The 27,280-nt window shown below is 39.8% G+C and overlaps 1 protein-coding gene across 2 annotated transcripts in view; it reads right to left on the bottom strand.

Moving 5' to 3' along the window:
- Positions 1 to 26,375, bottom strand: part of LOC132825890 (SH2 domain-containing protein 3C-like) — a 185,818-nt gene extending 159,443 nt beyond the window's left edge. Inside the window, exons 1-3 of one of the 2 annotated variants that reach the window (XM_060841497.1) lie at positions 26,067 to 26,375; positions 18,637 to 18,756; positions 2,732 to 2,812 (exon numbers count right to left, since the gene is read on the bottom strand). In XM_060841497.1, the coding sequence (XP_060697480.1) occupies positions 2,732 to 2,812; positions 18,637 to 18,694 (139 nt within the window). In that variant the 5' untranslated portion in view covers positions 18,695 to 18,756; positions 26,067 to 26,375. The remainder of the gene's footprint in view (positions 1 to 2,731; positions 2,813 to 18,636; positions 18,757 to 26,066) is intronic. The other variant, XM_060841498.1, reaches the window with a different exon arrangement.
- Between the last annotated feature and the right edge of the window lie 905 nt (positions 26,376 to 27,280).

Below are 27,280 nucleotides of genomic sequence, written 5' to 3'. Positions count from 1 at the left end.
CAGCCTCCACCATTTCCTCTGGCAGCTGATTCCATACACGTACCACCTTCTGCATGAAAAAGATGCCCCTTAGGTCTCTTTTATATCTTTCCCTTCTCAACCTAAACCTATGCCTTCTAGTTCTGGACTCCCGCACCCCAGGGAAGAGACTTTGTCTATTTATCCTCTCCATGCCCCTCATGATTTTATAAACCTCTATAACATCACCCTTCAGCCTCCGATGTACCAGGGAAAGCAGTCCCAGCCTATTCAACCTCTCCCTATAGCTCAAATCCTCCAACCCTGGCAACATCCTTGTAAATCTTTTCCGAACCCTTTCAAGTTTCACAACATCTTTCCAATAAGATGGAGATCAGAATTGCATGCAATATTCCAAATGTGGCCTAACCATTGTCCTGTACAGCCGCAACATTACCTCCAAACTCCTGTACTCAATACTGTGACCAATAAAGAAAAGCATACCAAACACCTTCTTCACTGTCCTATCTGCCTGCGTCTCTACTTTCAAGGAGTTATGAACCTGCACTCCAAGGTCTCTTCATTCAGCAACACTCCCTAGGACCTTACCATTATGTGTATAAGTCCTGCTAAGATTTGCTTTCCCAAAATGCAACACCTCACATTTATCTAAATTTGATCTAAGGTAACATTTGCTACATTAAAGGTATCTCATAAATGTAAAATGCTGTTATTGTTTTGATCTACTTTCTGCTACCGAGCATCCCAACAGGATCCTTAAATTATTAAAAAGCTAAGCTCCTTGTTTAATTCTTGTTTGTGGGACCTTCTTATTCACTGAAGTACAGTTGGGATTATTGTTGAGAATTTAAGACCAGAAAGGATGAGGAGGAAGTGGTTAACTCTTGTTAAAAATTTCACTACTATAAATGGAGTCAAATTATTCTCCCATTTTCAATGTCATTATACTTTTCTCCATGCTTTGCAACATTCCCTGATGGTAAAGGCAGATTGATAAACTGCTGCCAGGTATTTATTAGATAATATTCAGAAATAGCCTCAGTTGACTACCCATGTGTTTAAAAATGGTATTTCAATTCCCCTATCCTCCCTTTTAACATCGGCTCGTGGCAGGAGCACCAGTAAGAATGTGAACTGTGTCCTCTACCAAGAACTATAAACAAAGTTGTGCAGCAATGAAGTTTTCAATTACCATTCAAACTGCCCAAAAGTACCATTTTAAAGTTATCTTTAGAAAGTTCTATTTTCTTCCTTCATCATATCAAAACTGATGAGTCTGACAATAAGACTGAGGGGTTGGGACTGAATTTTCTCTGTCAGGGGTATGTTGCCAAATAGTTCAGTGATGTCATAGATTGTTTTTCAAATAGCACATTTTAAAAAAAAAGACCACTGCTAAAGTAACATTGCCTTTCCTAACACACCAACACCCAACTTTCACAACCTCATCTGCTATACACACAAAAATACTGCTACCCCTCCACCCACAATTTGTTCACACTCACCCATATGCATAACACATTTGCAAACCCACTCCACCCACAGTCATAATCCTCTTGCATATATGTAGAAATACCACTTCACCTTGTTTATATCACTCATCCCATTTACATAACACATATCCCTCGCACACATCACTCTTATATATTTGTGCACATACCACTGTCGCCATTTGCATACACACCATTTTCACAATTATACACACATGCACAATTCACCTGCACACTATTCTCTCACACAAACACATTACTGTCACAATCAGATCACATACATCATTCTCAGATGTACACACACGCTCACACTTATTAAATTCAGAAATCCAGCACATGCACACTCCACTGTTACACACATACCATTCTTACACTTCCACTATTCTTGTAATCACACTGCTTTTACATATAAACACTCACAACAATTTAGATACACCACGCCTACATATGTACACATACCACTGTCATACATGCACCTCTCATGTACATTTACTCTCAGACCTCTCATGTCTGTTTACTCTCAGACACCAGTCTCTCTCACATGCATATACCACTCCTGTGCCAGCAAACATACATCTGTCTCTCACATGTCACTCTAATGCAGGCATACGCATTACTCTCTCATGAGCATACATCAGCCTTATGCACAGACACATCACTATCATGCGCATGCACCATTCTTGTGTACATGCACCCATGACCTTTCATACTCACCACTTTAATGCACATGCACATCACTCTTCCTTCATGTGCACTCACCACTTGTGTACATGTAGACACTACTTGAGTGGTGAGGGCATAGACTAATGACACATACACAAGAGTAAACACACACACCACTCCAATACATGAACATCATTCTTACTTACATACACACTCAACTTTCATGCATACACAGCGACGCTTACATCACTCCTTCTCACATACATACACAAACTTCTCTCTCTCTGACTCTCGTATACACACATTCTCCACTCAGACACACAAACACTACACTCTTTCAAACACGCACATACATACACCACTAACACATAACAGTAAGACACATCATTCTCACAATAAAAGACAGATCTCAAAGTATCAAAAACATTTTGAAGAATAAAAGCAGCAAAAGTCACAGACTGCATTCACATTTTCCATTGAGAAATTTTCCCTTTAAATCATCTGACAGTTCAATATATCAGAACAAGCACAAGATAGCTATCTGCACAAAACAAAAATGCTTCTTTCAGCTCCTAGTGAAATCAACGGTTGACACTTACTTAGTTTTTTCAAACTCATGGTGGTTCCTGTTGTTAGAGATTTCCTCTCCTTTGGAAAGGCAGTGAGGGATGGTAGATGCACTGTTATGAAGAAGAAGAAGAAAACACTTTTCTGTGTCAGTCAGAAACCTCCATACTTTTACAAAATCTCCATTGCAATAGCGGCAGCTCTCTTTCTGCTTCTTGCATAGAATCATTGCACAGTCACTTCCTGAGAACTGTCAAATGCCTGCGCTGCCTTCTCAATTAACAAGGTCGCTTTATGCATCTACGAGTATTTTAAATGTCATGTTTACTGTTTCTTTTCTGAACTCTCAGTTTCATCTGTTACCTAGATTCTATCTTCTGTTTTTTCTTCACTTGTAAAATGCAGTGAGGCACCTAATGGTTTCTTTCTGACAGTTATCCAAAACATCTGTATTCATTTCATTTCTCTGTGGAGTTTCCCTTTAACCCATTGGAGACTGTTACTTGTGTTTTACTCATTTTTGTACTTGATGTGATAAAGGGGTACTACACTATGTTTTTCATATCTGTGCCAGTATCAAACTTCTTGGGGAAGGATTTGCTCTGGTTGCTGGGTGTTAGTGAAATTGTAAACATGGCATATCACATGCTTTATTGGCCATGTGTTAGCAATATTGCAGATTGAAAGGATTTTGTTTTCTGTGCATTATACACTCGTGACATTGTAAACATGGAGGGAAGGTATCTTCCACTTTTTATTTTTCACAATAACATAAAGGTAGATGCTTTAAAATACTTATGATTTTATTAGGAAGATTGGTCTATTATATTTAGGATATTGTTGACACACAAGGATGAGAGGATGTGTTGATTTTAAATCAAGGAAAGTTTGTTACAAAATTAAAAACAAATCTGCTCTGCCTCATCATCATTCCTCAGGCAAGCACACCCTGTTTCATTTCCCACTCATGGCTTGTTTGCGCCAGTTTGGCAACAAAATTGTTCCTTCCATTGGAATGCCAACTTGCATTTGGCCAAGGGCAATTTGATCCGTGAATTCACCTCAGCCAGACATTGAGCTCATATTTTATCTCATCTGCAAAACATAAAATTCTTGTGCCTGCCCAATTTGAGTAATGGTGCAGAAAGAGTTTCCCTGCGTGACTAATCCTGACAGCGCCCAAACAAGCCCGATACTGACCTTGGGTGGACACCACTGCACTTCCTGAAGATTCACCAAAGATAAACGCTTAGCTTCAACCCAGGGCATCATTCAGATGCCGCAATGATGGATGTGATAAATAACAAAATGAAAAGAGCATGTATTCACATAACACCCTTGTGACCTCAGTGTAACCCGAAGCACTTTTCAGCCAATGTTAAGCGTAGCCACTGCCACAATGCAGCAAGATCCCGGAGGGGACAATGTGATAACGACCAGATCATTTTGATGTTAGTTGATACCTGAGATAAGGAGCCAGAAAAATGTACAATCTCTTGCATAAGGTGAGATGATTGGAAAAACACCTGACTCTTTTCAGAGGATATGAAATATGAAATTCTTTAACACAAGAGGCTGATGAGGCTCGGTTATTAAAGATATTCAAGGCTGAAAAGACAGATTCTTAATCAGTAAGGGAATCGAGGGTTAAGGGGAGGATTATCACATAAACCATGATTTCATTAAATGGTGGATTAGACTCAATGGGCTGAATGGCTTACTTCTGCTCCAATAGCTTATAGATTCAGTTGTTGTCAACCTGACTGATACAACATTGCTACCTAGATTGAACACTTTGCAGGGTGTCTTATCACATGGTCTCCCACACCCAACTGCCCCTAACTCTCCAAGTGAAGGCTACCTGGCACAATCACTTCCATGGTGCCTTGTCTTATTCCCATACCAATTGGAAAATGAACACTCCCTTTCAGCTGGATTTTGTTTCAGGGTTGGGATCCCGACATCAGGATTAAATCCAGGTCCTCACCCCCACACCATGTTAGAGACAGTTCCCTGACAGGATTTCAGAAGGAATGGCCACACAATGAGTTTGCTATCCAATTTAAGACTGTAAGTGGGCACAGCAGGGCTAATAGGAAGCCTCTCTCCAGGACTGACAGGGTAATAGTTTGTCAACACACATAAGATTGAGAAAGAGAAAGAGATAGAGTGATGGCATCTCAAGTTGTAGGTACCCTCTATCTTTCAACTGTCCACAGCTACTAGTCCATCATGGTAGAGGAGGATCTTATTCAGAGGACAAGTGATGGCAACAAACTGTGACCATCCTTCATGGCAATTGTGGGGATGATCACATGGGTTAGTGAGAGGGAGGGGCTCTTTGGTTTCATGTTTATATAATGCTGCCCTCTCTCTCAGTCCATGCTGCAGCTGAGAAAGGCCAACCCTTTGCACTGGCTGTATTTTGGTCATCTTGGGTGTCAAGAAAAGAGAATTTCAGTCATTCCATGAAGGGGGTTCTGATTGGCCTCTTCATTATGCTTCTGCAAACATCCCCCACCCCCTCACCCCTCACCTCACCCTGCAGCTGATAGGACATCTTAACAAAGCAGTTTCCAATAAAATAAATGTGACCCTAAGCATTATAGATGTATGGAGTACAAAAGCCAAGGAATAATGCTAACCCTACATAAAGCATCAGCTCAGTTACAGCGTTCAACTCTGGGCACTACATTTTAAGAAGGATCTAAAGATCTTGGAGAATTTTAACTTAGCACAGTTCTACTTGTGAAATAATATAATTACATGGTTAGCTGGGGTAGTTCACCTTACAGCAGAGAAAAGTAAGAGAAAATTTGGTAGTAATACCCAGAAGTTCACAAAGGATTAGATAGAGTAAGTAAAGAGAACTCTTTCCAACAGCTGAAGGGTCAATAACTAGAGGACACAGCTTTAAGGTGATTGCAACATCGTAAGGGCAGACCTTTTTATCGTAATGTGTGGGTAGAATTTAGAATGCAAACAGCAAGGCAATAGAGAAAATATAGGCAGTGGGACTAATTAGATTGTCCTTTGAAAGAGCTTGTACACGTCAGAGGATCAAATGGCCTCCTATGTTCTTATTCTCTGATCCTGTTTCTGATATTTTTCTAAATAATAGTTTAAAATGTATATAATTAATTAATATTAATAGAAAGTGTTGAATTAAAAAGAAAATTTTTAAATGCCCGTTTTATGTATCTCCTGACATGCTTTTAGTGTTATCTTTGAGGTTAATCTTTAATTCCAGGAAACTCCAGGGACATCTGGAGCATTGGCACTATCTGCACATAAGTCATCTCTATGAAAGAGATATCACCGTAACTCACTTGTCCTGCAAGCATGTATGTTTATCATGTCTCACTGCAACATCTCAAGTTTGAGAGGTTGAGTAAGGTACCTGATCCCTGTTCCATGCTGATGCCCCTTTAGAAAGCTGCAGCTCTTGAGAGAGAATGTTTCTGATTAAACGATCTTGAAAAGTACAATTTTTTTCCTACTGAGTACCCTTGAACTGCAAATCCCCACATGCACCCTACTCTATCCCAGTTAATGATTTCATGAGCTCAGTTGGGTTCCCAACAATTGAGTACAAATTACCAGGAACATGGGGTATAGAGAATGGCATGGATGAAATGCAAAATATGAATTACCAATTTAAAAACAAGCACAGCTTTCACAGAATTCTTGATATCCTTCAGAGACAGTCAGATATTTGTGAAGCAAGTCCTGAAGACTTCAGTACTGCAATCGAGTGGGAAATTTTAATTAGAAATTTACTACTTGCCATTTATTTACCTTCCCATAAACTATTCCCCACCCAACCTTACTCTTACAAAGCTATTCCATAACCAAACACTGAGTAATGTTAAGCTGATGTGGAGACCAGGAATTTGCAAACCACAGTTTGAGGTCCCATTTTTCCAACTTTTTTGACCCAGTATTATTAGTTCAGCCTGACAAAAATTAAGCAATTTATATACAAATATGCTTGGATTCTTTGCTGTTTATGGTGAGATCTAGCTTGTGCTTCATTAACTCAGCAGTGACAAGTGATACATAAGATTTCCTGAAAAGCTCCCTTCATATTTGTGTGTTAGTATTTGAATGACAGTTTAACTGAGGCATGAGAATTTTGCATTCATTCTGGAAGAGTCCATATGAAGAGGTTTGACTACTTGACATTGTGCAGATTAGACTGAACAGTAAGGAATTTGTACATTTCAGGGCTTCATCATCAGATAAATATGGGATTGGCTGCCAATTTACACTTGAGCAGATGGCATTGTCATTCTTAAATTTCCCAGCACCTCACTAATGATATTAAATAAACTCTTTTAAATTATTCTGTTTAATTTTAGTTGGGTACTGTCATGGGGAGCTGATAACATAATCAGATAGTGGGGTCAAGCTGTTAACAATCATCTATCAAGATCCAGTCTTTAAAATCTGCCATTTATGTCAATACCACATGGCAGGGAAGGATATTAAAGAGAAATAATGAGATTTTGTCAGAAGGATATAACGATTATTATGGGGGGATTTTAGTCTACATATAGATGGGAGATATCAGATTGACAAAAGTAGCCTAGATGAGGAATTCATGAAATGTCTTGGGATAGTTTGTGCAAGACAGCAATTCTGGACAAATCAGACAGCAGACTATACTAGACTTGGTATTAACCAACAAGACGAGATTAATTAATTACCTTCTCAAGAAGGTACCTCTAAGTAGCAGTGATCATAACATGATTGAATTTTACGTATAGTTTTAAAGAAAGAAGAGTGGGACTAAATCTAATATTTTGTACTTTAAAAAGGGCAATTCTGGGGGCATGAAAACAGAGCTTGAGGAAGTGTTTCTGGCAACTTAAATGAATAGGCCAATAGAGACACAGAGACATAGTGACAGACTTAGATTAGATCACTTACAGTGTGGAAACAGGCCCTTCGGCCCAACAAGTCCACACCGACCCGCAACCCACCCATACATATACCCCTTACCTAACACTACGGGCAATTTAGCATGGCCAATTCACCTGACCCGCACATCTTTGGACTGTGGGAGGAAACCGGAGCACCCGGAGGAAACCCACGCAGACACGGGGAGAACGTGCAAACTCCACACAGTCAGTCGCCTGAGGCGGGAATTGAACCTCTTCTAAGGAAACATTTCAGAATGCACAGAATAGATACATGTCAAAGGGAAAGAAACATTACAAGGGAGAACTCCCTATCCATGGTTAATTAAAAAGGTTCAAGATAATATTAAAACTGAAAGAGTAAACATATAATTGTGCAAAAGCAGATCAAAAGATTTGACACATTATAAAAGAAAATAAACAATGATTAAAATGTTAATAAGAAAGCAAACATTAGAGCATAAAAGAAAGCTAGTTAAAATATAAAGGCAGATAGTAGAAGTTCCTACAGCTAGTTAAAAATGAAACCTTTTAGCAAAGTAAGTGTCAGTACAGTAGAACATGAGACTGGGAATTAATAATGGAAAATGAGAAGAGGAATTGAATAAATGTTTTTAGTCAGTCATGACCGAAGAGGATGCAAATAACATCTCAAAAATAGCAAGCTATTAGGAATTGGAAGGGATAGATGACATCCAGAAACTTACTATCACCAAGGTAGTAGCTCTTAACAAATTGTTGGAACTTCATGGCAACAAGTCCTGGGTCCTGATGGTTTCCATCTTAGGGTTTAGAAGAACTAGCCGTGTGATAGTCATTGCTTTTATTTCTTTTTCAAAATTCACTAAGATTAGGGAAAGTTCCACTAAACTGGAAACTAGCTAATGTAAATCCCTTACTCAAAAAGAAAGGGACACAGATAATAGGAAATATAGGCCAGTCAGTTTAACATCTGTCATAGGGAAAATTAGAAACTAATGACTTGGTTACAGGGAAATTCAATGAATTCAAAATAATCAGATCGAGTCAACATAGAATCATGGAGTTCCTACAGTATGGAAGCAGGCCATTTGGCCCATTGAGTTTCTACTGACCATCCAGAGAGCAACCCAACCAGACAAACACATCCCCTACCCAATCCCTGTAACCCAGCATTTCCCATGGCTAATCCATCTGGCTGGCACATCCTTGGACACTATGGGTAATTTAGCATGGCCAATCCACCTAACCTGCACATCTTTGGACTGTGGGAGGAAACCCACACAGACAAGAGGAGAACATGCAAACTCCACACAGGCAATCACTTGAGGCTGAAATCAAACCTGGGTCCATGGCACTGTGATTAGCTCAGCGCTAATCACTGAGTAACCATGCCACCCCCACAAACAGATTTGTGAAAAGAAAACATGTTTAACCAATTTATTCTCTGATGTTCTCTTTTGAGCTATTGGAGAAAGTAACATGTACTGAGAATAAAGCAGAACTGTGAATGTACTACACTTAGATCTTCAGAAAGCATTTGATAAGATGCCATGCCAAACGTCATTGTGGAAAATAAAAACTCTTGCTATTGGTGTAATACATTATCAAGGTTACAAGATGGACTAGCTAACAGGAAGCAGAGAAGGCATAAATGGGTAATTTTCTGTTTGGTAAGACATAACAAGTGGTTTGCCAAAGCAAACAATGCTGAAGCCTCAATTCTTTTCATTTAATGTGTGGATGAAGCTACCAGAGGTATGGTTGTTAAATTTACCGATGATACAAAGATAAGTAGGAAAATAAGTTGTGAAGCCAATGTTTGGCAAATGGAATATAACGTCAAAAGTATGAAGTTGTCTATTTTGGCAGGAGAACAAAATGAAGCATAATATCTCAATGGTAAGAGATTGCAGAGCTCTTGAGATGCAGAGGGATCTGGTTGTCCTACAGTGTGACTATTAAAAGGTAAGTATGCAAGTACAGCAAGTAATTAGGAAAAATAAAGAGCATTATTGTTTATTTAATACAAAAGTAGGGAAGCTATACTTCAATTATATAGGGTCAGAAGTCACACGACACCAGGCTGTGGTCCAACAGGTAAATTTGAAATCACAGAGTGCTTTCAGAGTACTCCTTTGTCAGATGCCATACCATAGCCTTAGATCTGAAGGTCTTTGATTACTAGAATCATGTTTAAATGCAGAAGGAAAAGGCTTTGTATAATTGCAATTGCTTGCATTTCTGATATCAATTGCTTTTCCATTCACTATATTGCCCAACAAAAGCTGCTACTCTGATGAACCTCAAACAACTTCTATCGTTAGCATTCTACCATTGGCAGCTATATCTTCAACAGCATTGGCCACAAGTTCTGGAATTGTCTCACTGTCTCTCTTGCTTCTCTTTCCTACTTCTTTGACATCATTTTTGGCCACCTCTCCTAATATTTATTTGCCTGGGTCAACCTCTGGGTTTTCAATCCTCCAGGATCATTCTGAGATCTCCAAGAATTGGAGTTCAATCTCCAGGATACTGCTGCATACAACTTGGAGAAAAATCAAGGCTATTAAACAAAAATATTGTTTTGCATACTTCTTTGAACATTTCTCTTTGCCAATTAGAAGGATATTGAAAATGGGAAGAAACAAAGGCTATCTGATTGGTAGTCAAACAGGAACCAATTGGTTAGTGAGTCTTTTTGCTTTCTGATTGGTATAGAGAAATGGATGTCTTGGCCAACTCATGGCTGAAACATGGAGGCCAGTCATATAATGAAACTTACAGGAATAGACTTGATCACAGTTGACATCTCAAAGTTCAGTGTCTAAACGTGTTTGATTGTTAATGCTATAAAATGCCTTGGGATGATTTACAACACCAAGGACGCTTACAACATCACAACAGAGATTGCGCTACGGAAATACTTTTGTTTTACTTTGTTGGCTGTAGAGTCTGTTCAGATGTCCTGAGGTCTTAGAGGTGTAATATAAATTAAAATATTTTATATAAATACAAATTATTGTTGACAACATTGTGTTGGGATAAACATCTATACACAGCACTGATCCTGGAATTCCTTCATTACCCAGGCTTCAAAGAATATGTAACTATTCTGACTGCCCTTACTTTCCTCCCTGGTTATATACTTGCACAATCTCCATGTCATTCTTTCTCATATATATTAGACTGCATATCAAGCAACATTGGGCAAACACATTGCAAAATATCCACAATGACTGGAAACATTGAGGAATTGAGAGAAAGTATTTGCTTCACTCTCCCCTAAAGACTGAGGAATGACTCCACAATCATGCATATAGTATTTTCCCAGGTGACAAATGTTCATGAGATATTTGACTACATAGTATATCACTGCTTCTGTCTTGACTCAAATGCATGTACTTTCTCTCAGGACTATACAGGATAATAATCAAGAGCTTGGAACCATGGCTAATTTCCACCCCACCTACCCTGCCCTGCCTCGCTGTTTTCAATTAGTGCCTTCAAAGCTGAGACTGATTAATGCATTACTAACTGGAACTGAACCCATGACCTTCCTGGGCTGTACTACATCAAGTGGTGCAAATAAACGCCATCCCATGAGGATGGGACTCTTTCATTTTCTCATTTTAAACAGTGATGATATCTCATGGTCTGCTATTTGTGAACAGATGACGAGATCCCTTTAAAAAGTTTCTGAATTTCATTACAGCACTCCACAAGCATGACAAAGGCTGGAGCCCTGTAGCTGGAATTAATCAAAAACATGTGCACATCTGAGTAAATAAAGAGAAACAGCCTCCAGTGGCAGTTGGGGGCAGTAACCAAAGGACAAAGATTGAAGGTAAAAGTACCGAAGGCAACATGAAAAATACTTTTTCTCATTAGGGTGTTATTTGGAATATGCCGCCTTAGTGGGTGATGTCAATAAATGTAATATTAATATTAGAAAGTGAATTCATTGAATCACAGAATGGGTACAGTAGAGGTGGCCACTGGACTTGTTACATCAATACTAGCTCTCTGATGAGCAATTCACCCCACATCACTCTGCCTTTGCTCCTGAAGCCCTGCACATTCTGTTTCTAATTCTTTTCAAAATCTACAAAGTTAACAGGAAAGGTAAGGGAATCAAAATAGTTTGGCTAGCTTTACCCAAAGGGCCAGAAAAAGCACGGGAGGGTGAGTGGCTTCTTTCTGTTCTGTGTTATTTTATGATTCTATGAAGTATGTCAGGAAGAAAAGAGGATGGGAAAACAAGGAATGCTGGCCAGTTTTCCTCCTTTGACCTGGGGCAATAAAAGCAAATATAAACCCATTCTAAAAAAAGCCAACTCTAGGCCCTATTCTGTAAGATGACCTCAACTAGGATCAGCTAACTCACTGCAGACCAAGTATTGAATCTAAACAAAAACCAGCAACTTCAGCACAGCTCCATTTATAACACTTTCATCTCTGAATCAGAATACAATGGCTTCAAACACCCATTACAGACTTGAGAACATAGTTTAGGATTGCATTGTGGGAATGCTGCATTGCTAAAGGCACTGACTTTGGGATGAAGCGTTAAGCTGAAATACCCATCTGCCTGCACTCATACTTAAACATCCATGCACAATTTAAAAGGTAACAAGATAATTACCCTGGGGTCCTGATGAACATGCCTTTTTTGACAGCTCCAACAAAACCACTTCAACTGGTCATTTGCTAATACTGAGACTTTACTTTTGAAATTGGCCACATTTGTCATCAAAATAACAGCTGCTGCTTTTTAAATAGTATTCATTGGTGGCAAAGTGCTGAAAATGTTATGAAATGCTGCAAAAATTAACATTTCTTTACCCTTTCTTTCAGAAAAGGGAAGGACCGGAGCAGGGCGGGTGCCAGTATGTAGCAAGCACTTGTAGAAGCTGCAAGAGTTTGTGCTGTTCTCTTTAAGCTATCACAGTCTTGCATTGCACTCAACCAACATGCCTGAGTTATAACTTCATATCTTAATTAAATTAGCCTGCCTATTAAATCGCAGTGGTTTAATCGCTCAGTGAGAATCTCCCACTCTCAACTTTGGCCTTCTTCTTCAATCTTGTTCTGTGGAGGGGTAACGAATGTGTGTTCCATGTGGAAAAGAAAATGTTCTTTATTTAGGTTACATGCTTTGTATTGAATCTTCTTTACTGCTCCCCGGCCATTGACCTCCGCACAAGATATTGTCATTGATGTGTTTTATGGGTTGCTGCAGTGCTGCTGAAAGTCTGATGAACTCCAGCCTGTCACTACCAGAGCTGAACTCTGTTAAGCCCGGTGAAGTAAACACACAGAAGTCTGCCAGAAAGGCAGATTTACATTTACATAACATTCTTCATAACTTCAAACTGTCCCAAAGGACTTTACAGACACTTTTTGTGTAGAAATGTTGCAATGTGAAAAGCATCAGACAACTTGCACAATTTATTCAGCAATCAACAATGATTAGTTCACCTGTTTTTGTGATGTTTGAGGGATAAGTAGTCGTAATTCAATATCCGAAGGATACTCAACATTCCAGAGAAATAGGTAAAAGGGAAAAGGAGCTTGGTTTGCTTTGTTAATAATGGAAGTATCATTGTGGCGGTGAGTAGTGATTTACTTGTACTTTCTGACAATGGCTTACCAAGTAAGCCATAGCTGACAACAGTGAGGGAGCAACTCGATTACTGCAATATGAATTGTGATGTTGGTAGAGTTTGGGTGAAATTAAGGAATAGTAAGAGAAAGAAGTCATGGATGGGGAGTTGTCTACAGCCCCCAAAGAACTGCCTCACTATAGGACCAAGAATAAATTCGGAAATAACAGGGACAGATAAGAAAGGCATTAAAATTATCTGGGTAATTTTAATCTGCACTTTGACTGGACAAATTAGCAGAGTGAGGGTAACATAGATGCATAGAAGTGCATCAGGGTTTGTTTCTTAGAGCAGAACCTACCCAGGAACAACGTATTTTAGATCTATTCATATGTAATGAAGTAGGACTACTAACAGACCTTGTAGTTCAGGATCCACTAGGAGTTGCAATCACAACTTTGTAGAATTTCAAATCAGTTTCAGGTCTCAGATCAGGTCATCAATAAGGGCCATTATAGATGTGTGGAGAAAGCATTATCTTAAACTAGCTGGGAACATAGACTGAGGGGAAGGTCAGTGCATATGCAGTGGCAGACATTTAAGCAGATATTTAAAACACTCAGCAAAAATTTATTCCAGTCAAAAAGGTTAACTATTTTTAAAGTTTAACTGCCTATGATTAACAAAGGCAGCAATGAGAATATTCAATCAAAATCTAAGGCATAAAAAACAGAGGATTGGGTACTTTTTAGCAGCCAGCAACAGTTGGCTAAAAAGCTAATAAAGAGCGCAAATATTGATTATGAAATTAAATTGACAAGAAATATAAAAACAAAGAGCAAGAGCTCTGTGGAAATATGAAAAAGCAATAGCTAAGATAAGTAAGGGACCCTTGGGAATTAATAAGAGGAATGGGGAAGTGGCAGATAATTTAAGGCAATATTTTGCATAGGTCTTCACCATAGAGGAAACTATAAACATTTTAAATATATCAGATAACAAAGCTATTAATGAGAATATGATACAATAATAATACAATACAGCACAAGAAACAGGCCCTTTAGCCCAGCAAGTCTGCATTGTTTCCTAATCCTTATTTAAAGCCAATACGTATTGGCCATATGCAGTATCTATTCCTCTGTTCACCTCACATTCATGTGTCTAACAAGATACTTCTAAACTTTTCCCCTAAATTTTCCCCTTCTCATATTGAACCCGTACCTTCTTGTAGTTGACCTTTCCATTCTGGGAAAAAGCCTTCTACTATCCACTCCATCTATGCCTCTTATAATTTTATGCACCTCTATCAGGTCACCACTCAGCCTCTGTCTTTCCAGTGAAATCAATTCGAGTTTATCCAACCTCTCCTCATACCTTAAGCCCTCCAGACCAGGTGACTGGTAGTGTGGTGACCAGAACTGCACACAATATTCCAAATGTGGCTTAACTAAAGTTTGTCAGCTGTAACACAAATTGCCAAGTTTTATATTCAATGCCCCGGCCAATGAAGGCAAGTGTGCTATATGCCTTCTTGACCAATGTATTCACCTGTCTTGCCACTTTCAGGAATCTGTAGACCTATACACCCAGATCCTTCTGTATGTCAATGCTCCTAAGGGTTCTGCCATTTATTGTATAATTTGCACCTGGATTTGATCTTCCAAAATGCATCACCTTCCATTTGTCCAGATATCTCTGTCCAAATCTGCAAACTATCTATATCCCACTGTATCATTTGACAATTCACCTCATTATTTGCAACTCTGCCAATTTTGCTGTCATCCACAAATCAGACCACCTGCATTTTCCTCCAGATCATTTTATATATAAAGGTCCCAGCGCTAATCCTTGCAGAACTCCACAAGTTACCAATTACCATTCCAAAAATCACTCTTCCACCACTATTCTCTGTCTTCTATGACCAAGCCAGTTCTGTATCCATCTAGCCAGCTCACCCTGGATCCCAGTAGACTCGACTTTTTGTACAAGCCTGCCATGAGGTACCTTATCAAATGTCTTACAAAATCATGAAGATAACATCCTCTGCCCTTATCCCAATAATCAATCTTGTCACCTACTCAGAAAGCTTAATCAAGTTGGTGAGACATGACCTTCCCCGCATAAACTTGTGCTGTTGATCACAAACAAGTCCATTTGCTTCCAAATGCGAATAAGTCCTGTCTTTCAGCACATTTTCCAACAGCTTCCCCATCACTGACATCAGGCTCACTATATTGTAATTACCTGGATTATCCCTGTTTCCTTACTGAAACAAAAGTACAACATTAGCTTTTCTCCAGTCTTCTGGAACTTTGCTGGAGGCCAAAGAGGATGTAAACCTATCTGTTAAGGCCCCAGCTATTTCCTCTCTTGCCTCTCACAGTATCCTGGGATAGATCCTGTCTGGCCCTGGCGATTGAAAACCTTACTGTATTTCAAGAAGAAAGATCTTGTAACAGATCTCTATCACATCGGACAAACTATTTGACAAACTAATGGGACTAATGGCAGACAAGTCACCAGGATCTGATGGCCTGCATCAAAGGGTTTTAAAGGAAGTGGCTGCAGAGATGGTCTATGCCTTGTTTGAAATTTTCCAGAACTCATTGGATTCTGGGAGGGGCCGAGCAGTTTGGAAGCCATTAACATGACACTCCCGTTCAAGAAGAGAAGACGACAGAAAGCAGGAAATTAAAGGTCAGTTAACCTGATGTTTATCATTGGTAAAATGCTGAACTCCATTACGAAGGAAGAAATAGAAGAATAATGAGAAGAGCTTAATGTAGTCAGACAGAATCAACATGGCTTTGTCAAACAGAAATCATTGACAAATTTACTCGAGTTCTTTGAGGATGTAACAAGCAGAATTGATAAAAGGAAACTGGGAGATGTAGGGGACAGTGAAAGTGGTCAATAAAATGCTACATAAAATGTTATAGAGTCATAGAGTCATAGAGATGTAGAGCATAGTCCATGCTGACCAGATATCCCAACTCATTCTAGTCCCACCTACCAGCACCCGGCCCATATCCCTCCAAACCCTTCCTGTTCATATAGCCATCCAAATGCCTTTTAAATGTTGCAATCGTACCAGCCTCCACTACTTCCTCTGGCAGCTCATTCCATACACGTAGCACTTTCTGTGAAAACGTTGCCCCTTAGGTCTCTTATATGTCTTCCCCCTCTCAACCTAAACCTATGCCCTCTAGTTCTGGACTCCCGCACCGCAGGGAAAAGACTTTGTCTATTTATCCTATCCATGCCCCTAATAATTTTGTAAACCTCTATAAGGTCACCCCTCAGCCTCTGACGCTCCAGGGAAAAACAGCCCCAGCCTGTTCAGCCTCTCCCTATAGCTCAAATCCTCCAACCCTGGTAACATCCTTGTAAATCTTTTCTGAACCCTTTCAAGTTTCACAACATCCTTCCTTTGTAACTAGTGGAATGCCACAAGGATCAGTTATAGGGTTTCAATTCTTTACAATCTATATTACTGACTTGAAGGAAGAGCAGAGTGTAATGTATTGAATTTGCAGATGATATAAAAACAGGCAAGAGGGCATGTCATGATGAGATAATAAGCAATTTATAAGGGAATAAAGGGCAAAATTTAGCATAAAAGTGCAACACAGATTGATTTGGTTATTCTTGTACATGAAACACAAAGTTAGCATGCAAGTGCAGCACGTAATTTATTGTGAGTAAGTTGGAGTTTAAAAATTGGGAAGTTCTACTAAAACTGTATTGGTGAGGCCACATTTGTAGACCTGTGTAGAGTTTTGGTCCCTGTACTTTAAGAAAGGATATCTTGCCACAGACGGCAATTCAAAAGAGATTCACAAGAATAATTCCTGGGATAAAGGGACTGAACTATTAAGAACAGCTAAACAGATTACACATTTATGCATTAAAGCTGATCCCAATGGTGATCCCAATGAAAAGTAGAAGACTGAGCAGGCTTGAATGGATCAATGTTTGATAATGTTCCACTAGTGAACTAGGGGATGTAGTTCCAGAATAAGGGGGCATTCATTTCAAACTTAGGTACAAGGAATTTCTTTTCTCAGAATGTCGTGAGTGTCTGGAATTCTCTTATCCAGAGAGCTGTAAGGCTAGATCACTTAAATATTTAAAGAGGAGGTGGAACAACCTTACAATATCAAGGAATTGAGGAATATAAAGAATTGGCAGGAAAGAGGAACTGAGGCCTGGGGCAGATCAGCCAACATATGCTGGAATAGACCTAAGGGGCCAATGAGCTATGCCTGCTCCGATTTTTAATGTTCTAATTTTAAAGCAATTCTCCAAGTTCTGCACTGATCTACAAGATGAAACATCTTTCCCAAGTGTATCTTGTCATGACAATTCAAGATTTCATACACTTCACTTGGGTCACCCCTCACTCTTATAACACCAGTAAGAACAAATCCAGCTTGTCCAACCTATCCTCATAAGACAATCCACTCGTTCCACGTATCAATCTAGCAACTATAGAGAGAAAGCAGAGTTAATATTTCAGGTCCATTGACCCTTCTCCAGAACTGATGATAGCTGGAAAAAAGATGGTATATATGGGTTGGGGTGGGGTGGGGTGGAGTGGTGAGTACACAATAAGCAGAGACAGAGCCCAGAGAAAGAGAAAGACAGGCAGACAATGATATGGATAATGGTAAGCCAAGGAGAAAGTAAAGCTGATAATAGGGACCATTTGTAGGTGAAAATGGATCGGGTCTGCTGAAAGCAGCCCATTTAATGATAGGGACTGGGGTGGGGGGGGGGTAAAGAACATAGAAGAAAGTCTTCAAGCCCTAAAATTATTACATTTGACATCGACGTCTCCAGTGTCCCCAAGTGGAAAACGAGATGCTGTTCTTTCAGCTTGCACTGAGCTTCATTTCATATGGTTGACTCTCAGGGCTCCCTAAGTATGTATATATTTGTCATACCAAGTGACGTATTCCAGCATAGAACCATGTCACACAATATTATTCATATTTCTGCCCAAATAACTAACACAAAATACTTGTGGCCTGTGGTCTTGAATGATCCGGTTCTCAGATTATTCATAACTTCTTCATTTTGTGCTCAGAGATGGTCACAGTGATAAATTTGGATAACTGCTCCCTAAATTTTCTTTTTGGAACTGTGTGTGGGAACCTAATGCATTATTATTAATGTTTGCCTGGCACTGCTCAGATTGTGTTTCATTAGGTAGTCTCTGGTGTCACTAGAGATAGAGAACACAACAAGAAACTCAGTGATTTACCTCCCACCAGTGGTTTGAATTTATTGGGCTCTGAGTGGGATTTAAATCCTGTCCCACAACATATTTTATACATTAAGCATTAACCTAGACTGAGTTATTCTGGTCACATTCTCAGAATCTTATTTTACTCAGAAACTTATTATGGGCCCCCGATGATTGCTTACCTCTGTATTTCTCACCTCTGTATTTCTCGTGCTTGGGATAAATATGGATGCTGGACATAGTTGAGGGATGTTGTCTGTTTTCTGGCTATCACAGCTCTACAAATTGACAGTAAAAGTAGCCTGTGAAGGGAACAGAAATAGTTCAGCATCCCACAAAATAAGGAAAGATTTCAACTTTACTGCTAGCAATTTCTATGAATGGCTCAATCTTCTCACAGTTAATAGCACCGATGTACTTCTGGTGTACTGTGTTACAAATTCCATCCATTTAATAATTACACACCACACACTGGGATCACTTTGCTGGAATGCTTTATAATGAGTCTTGCTTTCTGTGAATTCTGCACATTGGGAATGAATTAATGTTGCCAACCTTCCTGGATGGGTTGGCAGTCCCCAGTTATGGCCTAGGAGAACTCTGTCCTTTAAATTTTTCACAGCAATAGCAGCTTCATTCCCACCTTCACCCCCCCCCCCCCCCGCTCTCCTGCTCCAAGATGTCACCATAGTGAAACCTCATGCTATGGGCTCCATTATTCCCTTCACCACTACAGTGAGTGGCAATAGGCAGAGGGTAAGGGAGAGCAGCATCTGAGGAGCAGGAAAATTGACGCTTCAAGCAGAAGCCCTTTCTCATGAAAGGCTTTTGCCCGAAACATCAATTTTCCTGCTCCTCAGATGCTGCCAGATCTGCCATGCTTTTCCAGCACCACTCTAATCTTGACTCTAATCTCCAGCATCTGCAGTACCCACCTCTGCCCGGTGGGAAAAGGAGGGACAGGTGAATAGAGTGTGGGGCAGGCATAATTTCCAGCAGGGCTGGGAACATTAGCAGCATGGGGCAGCTGGGAAGATAGCACTGTGAGAGGAGCAACCAGTAAAGCTGACCAAAACCTGGGTCCATATTATGGGTGCATAGTAAAAGCATGTTTCTTCTGGTGTTGGAGCTGGAGGACAACAGACAAAGACCAAGGATTCACACTGGAAGAACCAAAGGGGAAGAGAGGAGAAAGATTTTTGTATTGAGAGCTATTATGGGGTTATTCACCATGAATGGTTATTGATCCACAACAGCTATTTTTATTCTTTCTGAGATTGTTACCATCACTGCCTGGGCCAGTTGTTATCCTTTGTTATCCTTCCATAAGTGAGAATTGAAGAGGTGGTGTTGAGCAGTCTCCTTCCATTGTGCAGTCCAGTGCTATTCGGAAGAGAATTCCAGGCTTTTGACCCAGCAACAATGAAAGATGGGTGATATATTTCCATGATGGTGCAGAGCATGGAGAAAAACCTGCAGGTAGTAATGTCCTGCCCTTGTCCTTCTATACAGCAAAAGCCATAGGTTCGGAAGCTGCTATTGAAGTTTGATGATTTGCTGCCGTGTATTCTGTACATGGTACACTCTGCTACCACTATGTGTTGGTAATGTAAGAAGTGAATGTTTAATGTGCTCAATAGAATGATGATCAAACAACTGCTTTGTCCTGGATGGTGTTGAGCATCTTGTGTTATTGGAGCTGCATCCATTCAAGCTAGTACAGGATATTTCATCAAAATCCTGCCTTGTAAATGGTGGACTCACATTGAGGAGTTAGGAGGTGAGATACTCACCAGAGAATTGCCAGACTTGGATCTGTTCTTGTAACTATAGTATTTGTGTGTTCAGTTAGGTGTCTGGTTAATGGTAACTTCCAGGATGTTGATGTCAGAAAGATAATCAAATGGAGATGTAGGATAAATGCAATATAACTTGCTGATATCACATTATCAAACCATTTGTGATCAAATGGTGCACATAGAGGGAACACAGGATCAGGATACCATTTGATCAAGTCTCCAGGAATAATTCCAGCCAGGGAGGACAACTCCAGAATGGATAGGAAAAGATTGAACATTGTGGCTTGAGCATAACAGTTTCTCACTGGGAAGGTTACATACTGTTGCTTCTTTGTTAGAGAAGTGGTGAGTTCATTCCAATTCCAAGCTCCTGATTTTTGGACGAGCTGTTGGATTGAATATTTTTTGAGTTGAAGTTATGCCACAGTGAAGCCTAGTGCCATCAGTGACACAAAGTTAAATTGACAGCTGCTGCATTTTAAAGTATAAATAAAGCTAAAGTTTTGCTCTGAATGTGGGAATTCTGAGAACTCATTGTTTACACAACACTGAGGTCAGGTTGACCCCAAATGGGAATATCTCCCCACATGATTTATACACTTTTCAAAGTGACTGACTGTAAATTGATCCAACTTCAATCTCTGCCTCAGTCTATGAAATAACATACACCCACAAACCTTGCAGACCTGAAAGGCAAGGAAATAGGCAAGATACTGAGTACAAACCGTAGTCACATGTAATTTATTCCACACAATTTGTTCCTTGAACAACCTTCACATAACCCTCAATATTGCCTCACCTGATCTGCAGCAGAGTTATGGCAGTACAAAACCAGATCACTATCTGTTGTTACAAACTCTCCCTGTTATTCAATTCGTAACAATCAGAGCAACAACCAGATAAGTAGCCCACTTCCAATTCAGAATAATGTGAGTGCCACAGGTTAGGCAGTGCAGTGGTTATCACTCGCTTTCTCTCATCCCTCTAACTATTTGTCATGGACCCCATGGCAACAACCTCTGCCTGAAGTCCTTTCACATGGGAGGCTGTTGTACTACCACCTTCTGGCTAATGTGGAACTTCTTATCATTTGCTGTAAATATGCTGGAAGTGATGTGCAGGTTGATAATTAACCTGTTGGGTCATGTCACAAATGTATCTTCCATGACTATCAAAGCCTGGACTGGGATCCAAATGTGGAGCTTTTTTGGCTCCGAGGTAGGGGTGCTACTTATTGCAATGCACAATGGTCATGGGGGCCAGTACTGAGCGGCATTGAAACCAGCCACCCTAGTGACACGTGCCAGGTAATGAGAACACGTACACAGTGGCAGCATCCTATTTGGAGATTCCTTTCTATTGGGCAGTCAGCGGGGAGCAGGTTGTAAATTAAATACAAAAACTGTATCAGAAAAACCTTACTCTTGCTTCCAAGTTGCATCGAAGCTGATATAGATAGGGAGGGAGTCAAGCATAAAGCCTAGTCATTGCTTTACTGAGAGGGCTAAGATTCAAAATACTATTGTGGAACATTCTGGTCCCAGATAATGGCCAGACCAGCTGAAAAATGGACAGTCCATTACAAACCTACACTGTCTGTTGGTAAACTGGGCTGTCCGCTACAAAACCAGATTGTCCACTACTGAACCAACTACTCGCTACTAAACCAGATGGTCCACTCCAAAACTACTTGGTCCACTACAAAACCCCACTGCCTGCTTCAAAACCAGAAGTCTATCCGCCGTAGATGATTAAGGGAGCTGTAAAAACACTGATGAGCCGTGATGCATGTGTCTGGCAGTGCAGGAGATGGACAGTCACTGCAGCAAAGCTTTCTCTCTGCCTAAGGTTCTTTACAAGGAAGACAATGTAAGCTCTCAGTCACATTATTTGACTACTGTCCACATTCTCAGAATTAATTACTAAGACTACAAATGGACATTGCAGACTCTTAATGACACGACAATCCTTATAAACTAGCTGAAGACCTTTGAGATGTAAAGGTCAAATTATACAGGCCTGTAAACTCAGTGCTGATCCCTGGAGAGCAGGTTCCCATTGAGTTTTATCCCCACACAGTACCAACAGGCCCTGACTTAAAAATACAAAAGAAGCCACCCAGAAAGCCAGTGTTATCACAAGCTGTGATAATAATGGGCAAGATTCAGTACAAGATTCCAGTTAAAATATCATAAAGCTATATATCAGAAACATACATTTAATAAAAACAGAAGGCTGCAATTAACCATAGGGAGACATGCGCACATAGGATATTAAAGAACAGATTTGCATTTGTATAGCACCTTTCACAACCTAAGTATAATTTAGCAACTCAGTGTTTTGATGCACTTAGAGCAGAGGCAGCATGGAACCCTTCAGTTGTGGAGAATTACCCCTTTACGTGCCATCATGAGTACTCCTTAATAATGACTGGATGGAGACTTCACAATGTCAGGACTATGTAGGCCCTTTGTGGTCATTTTCCTGCAGCAGTGAATTTTGTGCAGTAATGTAAGAATCATTGATTAGTCCATTTTCATGAATTTGTTTGAGAAATAAGTAATGAATGGGACATTGCTAAGAATTTAAATCATTAAATTAATTTACATTTTGCAAGTACATTCATATGTTGTTTCTCTGCATCATTTCATCAGGTAAGGCACCGATGAATGTCTGTGAAAAATCTTTTTCCAGACTATTTTAACATAGATTGTTTAACACAGACCTGTTTATTTTACACAGTGCATTAGTTGCAAGTGTGAAACAGAGAACATGAATATGTTCGGAGCTAACTGTACTACTTAAACCATAAATAGTTTTCTGCAGGCAACAGTTGAGCTATAAGGAAGTGGGTGGCTGTCCTGTCCAAAGCCCTCCACTAGCAATGCTTGGAACGCAAGTCTAAGACACAAGAGTGAGCCAGGCACATAGATTCATACAGTCATAGAGGTGTACAGCATGGAAACAGACCCTTTGGTCCAAATGGGCTCTGCCAACCAGATATCCGAAATAAATCTAGTCCCATTTGCCAGCATTTGGCCCATATCTCTCTAAACCCCTCCTATTCATATATTCATCCAGATGCCTTTTAAATGCTGTAATTGTACCAGCCTCTACCACTTCCCCTGACAGGTCATTCCATACATGCACCACCCTCTGCGAGAAAATGTTGCCCCTTAGGTCCCTTTAAAATCTTACTCCTGTCACTTTAAATCTACGCCCCCTAGTTTTGGACTCCCCCACTCCAGGGGAAAGACCTTGTCTAATTATCCTATCCATGCTCCTCATGATTTTATAAACCTTTATAAGGTCACCGCTCAGCCTCCGACGCTTCAGGGAAAATAGTCCCAACCTATTCAGCCTCCCCCTATAGCTCAAATCCTCCAACCCTTGCAACATCCTTTTAAATCTTTTCTGAACCCTTTCAAGTTTCACAACTTCCTTCCTGCAGCAGGGAGACCATAATTGCATACAGCATTCCAAAGTGACTTACCAATGTCTTGTACAACTATAGCATGACCTCCAAACCCCTGTGCATCTTCAGTCTCAGTCTTCTCCCATACTGTGGAGAGACATTAGATCTCTGTTTGCAATGCCAATAGCACAGTCTATTCAATAGGGTTTTCTTACATCATGACTTGTTTTCAGCTTCATAAAGAAAGTTTTAACGGAGTCATTGAAACCTACTGCACAGAAGGAACCATTTCTGCTTTTCATTGTCCCATTGAAAAAGTAGTTGTCTTCATCCCCCAACCTCTGCATTTTGTCCAAAGCCCTGAAAGTTCCTCATCCCCAAGCCCTTGACCAACACTACTTCTAAATTAATTATAGAATCAACATTTTTTAAGTAAGAATTTCAAGATCTGACAATTCTGAGGGAAATCATTTCTCATATATCAAAACACATAACTTCAATACCTTGTCTGGAAATTAATTTAAACGAGTTTGTAATGAACCAATTTTATGAGGTGCGCAAAGTGTTTGAAATGTAACGGGAAAATCTGTTGACAACTAACTGTGTATTGTATCTCACTATGACAACTAAGTATTGGCAGTAATTCTGGGAATTTTATAATAAGAAGGATATTGTTTAGTTAAAGGATGCAGAGAAGCAAAGAAAATAAATCCAAATTAAAAATTTAAGTTATACGGTAGTGAAGATGTTAAGAAAGCAATTGGAACTTTCAAGATTGTAAAGGCTCAAACGCTTAAAAGTTACAGAGTCATAGAGATGTACAGCACGGAAATAGACCTTTTGGTCCAATTTGTCTGCACCAACAAGATATCCTACACTGATCTGGTTCCATTTGCCAGCACTTGGTCTAACCTTTCTTATTCAGGTACCCAACCAGGTGCCTTTTAAGTGTTGTAATTGTACCAGTTTCCACCATTTCCTCTGGCAGTTCATTATAGACATGTATAGACATGCAACACTCTCTAGGGGAAAAGTTGCTCCTTAGATGTCTTTTAAATCTTTCCCCTTTCACCTTAAACATATGCCCTCCAGCTTTGGACTCCCCCATTTCAGGGGAAAAGACCTTGGCTATTCACCCTATCCATGTCCCTCACTCTTCTATAAGCCTCTGTAAGGTCACCCTTCAGCCTCTGATGTTCCAGAGAGAAAAGCCCCAGCCAATTCATCTCTCCCTAAAACCCAAACCCTCCAACCCCTCCAATCCTTGTAAATCTTTTTTGAGGTCTTTTAAGTTTAACAACATTTTTCCTACAGCAGGGAGACCAAAATTGAATGTAGTATTCTATAAGTGGCCTTGCCAATGTTCTATACAGCTGCAAAGTGACATGCCAACTTCTATACTCAATGGACTGAATTCAAAAATATGAAACTGAAGAAGAGAAAAAGGAAACTCTATTTCATACTTCAAAAGACTAATAGACTTGTGGAATAAACTGACAAATAAGGCCTACGGAAACCGAATAATTATCTAAAAATGATTCGTGGAATTGAGATCTTTCAAAAGAGGCTTGTAGGAACTTACAGCAATCTCCTTCTCATAAGCATTCATATAAGAGTACAGCCCAGTGGTATGAGAGTTCCTTTAATAATGATAGATATTGATTCTGGCATGGTTTTTTAAATTAAATGACAAATATGCACAAGCTACTGAACTGCTTACAATGATGTACATCTACAGAGGCGTTTAAACTAAACAACAATCTGGTATTTATTAAATAATAGATCCAATACAAAACAGAGTATTACTCCAAACCTTAACGCACTAAGCCCCAGTCAATTCTATCTTCCTACAAAGTGTATTTGTGTCCAGTTAAAATATCCTGTGAATTAGTCTGTAACTTGCCCAAGGGACATCTGTAGGGACATTAGATGAAAGTGACAAAGACAAAAACTGGCCAGCATTTTCCTTCCTGTTTCTCCCAATGTTCCTGCCCACTTTCCCTCTCTTTTGCTAGAGTCAAAGTATGATACATTAATGTGGGCACCAGAAGCTTGTTGGCATCTCACCAAAGTGGCTATTCTTTGGTAGACATGCCACTGTACGCAAGGTAGAGTAAGCCACATTGAGAATGAAAGAAGAAAATTAGCACAACTAAAATTTATTAAAATTAATTAAATTAGGAGACATATATGATTTCTTCATTATAATTACATTTTCCAGGTTATTTTTTAAAGCAAATTCTCTGTGCTGATTTGATAAGGTTAGGTAGTCTACAAATCCCCTCCTTACAGGAGTATGAATCTCATTGGTAACTAGTATTGCTTAAACATACTTAGGCAAGAACATGCAAACTACTTTCATTAAAATCTAGAGAGTTTGCTGTCAGTTTAGAAGTACCTGTTGGTTGTGAGCCTGTGTCCCAGGTATGGAGCAGATCTCTCCGGCGCTGTTACTGAAATAAACCCCGCAGACTTGTCTCCTCTTTTGGAAACTCTGAAAACGGATCTGACAGTCAATGGCTGGAGTGTCTCAGACAACTAAGGACAGTGGGAGCCTTGTATCAGTTTTGAACAAGCTGAGCTTCAGTTGCTTCTCTAAGGGAACTCTGGACATCAGAAGGGGTTAAGGTCAAGTGATGAGAAGAATGCTGTGGAGAGCTGGATAGAATGGTGCAGTCAGAAGGGACAAGTCGAGACTGAAGTGAAGTACGGCACACACAGTGGAAGCTTGTTGGAGATAAAGGAGGGACCAACATTTTTAAAGCAACTGACCTTGCAGCCAATCAGATATGTATAGTAATTGTGCACTGTATGTGTGTCTATGCCTGGAAGGGGGATGGATGGAGGGGGAGGGATTTGGTGGTTACTCAATTTGGTGCTGAATTGACCTCTTTATTCCAAGGAAAGTCTTTACTTGAAATAGTAGAGTTACGGCAAGTTAAAAGCTCAGGACTACGATGAGGGATTCCACTTTGAAGGTTAATCTGCTTTCTCACTGCTCATTTTTTCCAGTGTTTTTTGTCTTTAGGTCAGTTTTCTTTTCATTTCTGTTTTTCACTTCATCTCTGATTCAGAAAGTAATAGGCTGCAGGCGTTCACAGACAGTGTACTGGTGGAGAACTGACAATGGTGATTGACTGCTGTCTACTGCAGCTCCAAACACAATAAAATTAAAAGTGCAAACTCTGGAACTCTGACAAAACAAAGCAAAAATGTGAGAAATGCAGGGTCATTGGTGAAGGGAATATTACTTTGTCAGTGAAAACTCAGATAAGCAAGTATTTTTATAGTTTGTTTCTTTCACAGATATGATTTCTTTGAAGGTTAGAAAGGGTTTTGAAAATCTGTTCTCTTTTAGTAACCTGGTTTAGTAGGCCTGGGCTCCCTAGGTTGCTATGGCTACCTGGCCTAAATATACAGGGCTGAAAGATTGTACAAACAAGGTCAAGCAATGCCAGAAATGAGAAAGTCACAATTTCGAATGGTCGAGTTTCTAATTCTTTTTCGACATGCTGTCCCAGGAATCTTGATTTGGACTTGCCTCGGTTTCTTTATCAGTTATCTTTCTTCATCATTTATCTTTTGCCCTCCAACTGTCCTCCTGATGACGAT

The sequence above is a fragment of the Hemiscyllium ocellatum genome, chromosome 21 (genome assembly GCF_020745735.1).
Source record: "Hemiscyllium ocellatum isolate sHemOce1 chromosome 21, sHemOce1.pat.X.cur, whole genome shotgun sequence".
Classification (NCBI taxonomy): domain Eukaryota; kingdom Metazoa; phylum Chordata; class Chondrichthyes; order Orectolobiformes; family Hemiscylliidae; genus Hemiscyllium; species Hemiscyllium ocellatum.
This window is presented reverse-complemented; position numbering and strand designations above follow the sequence as displayed.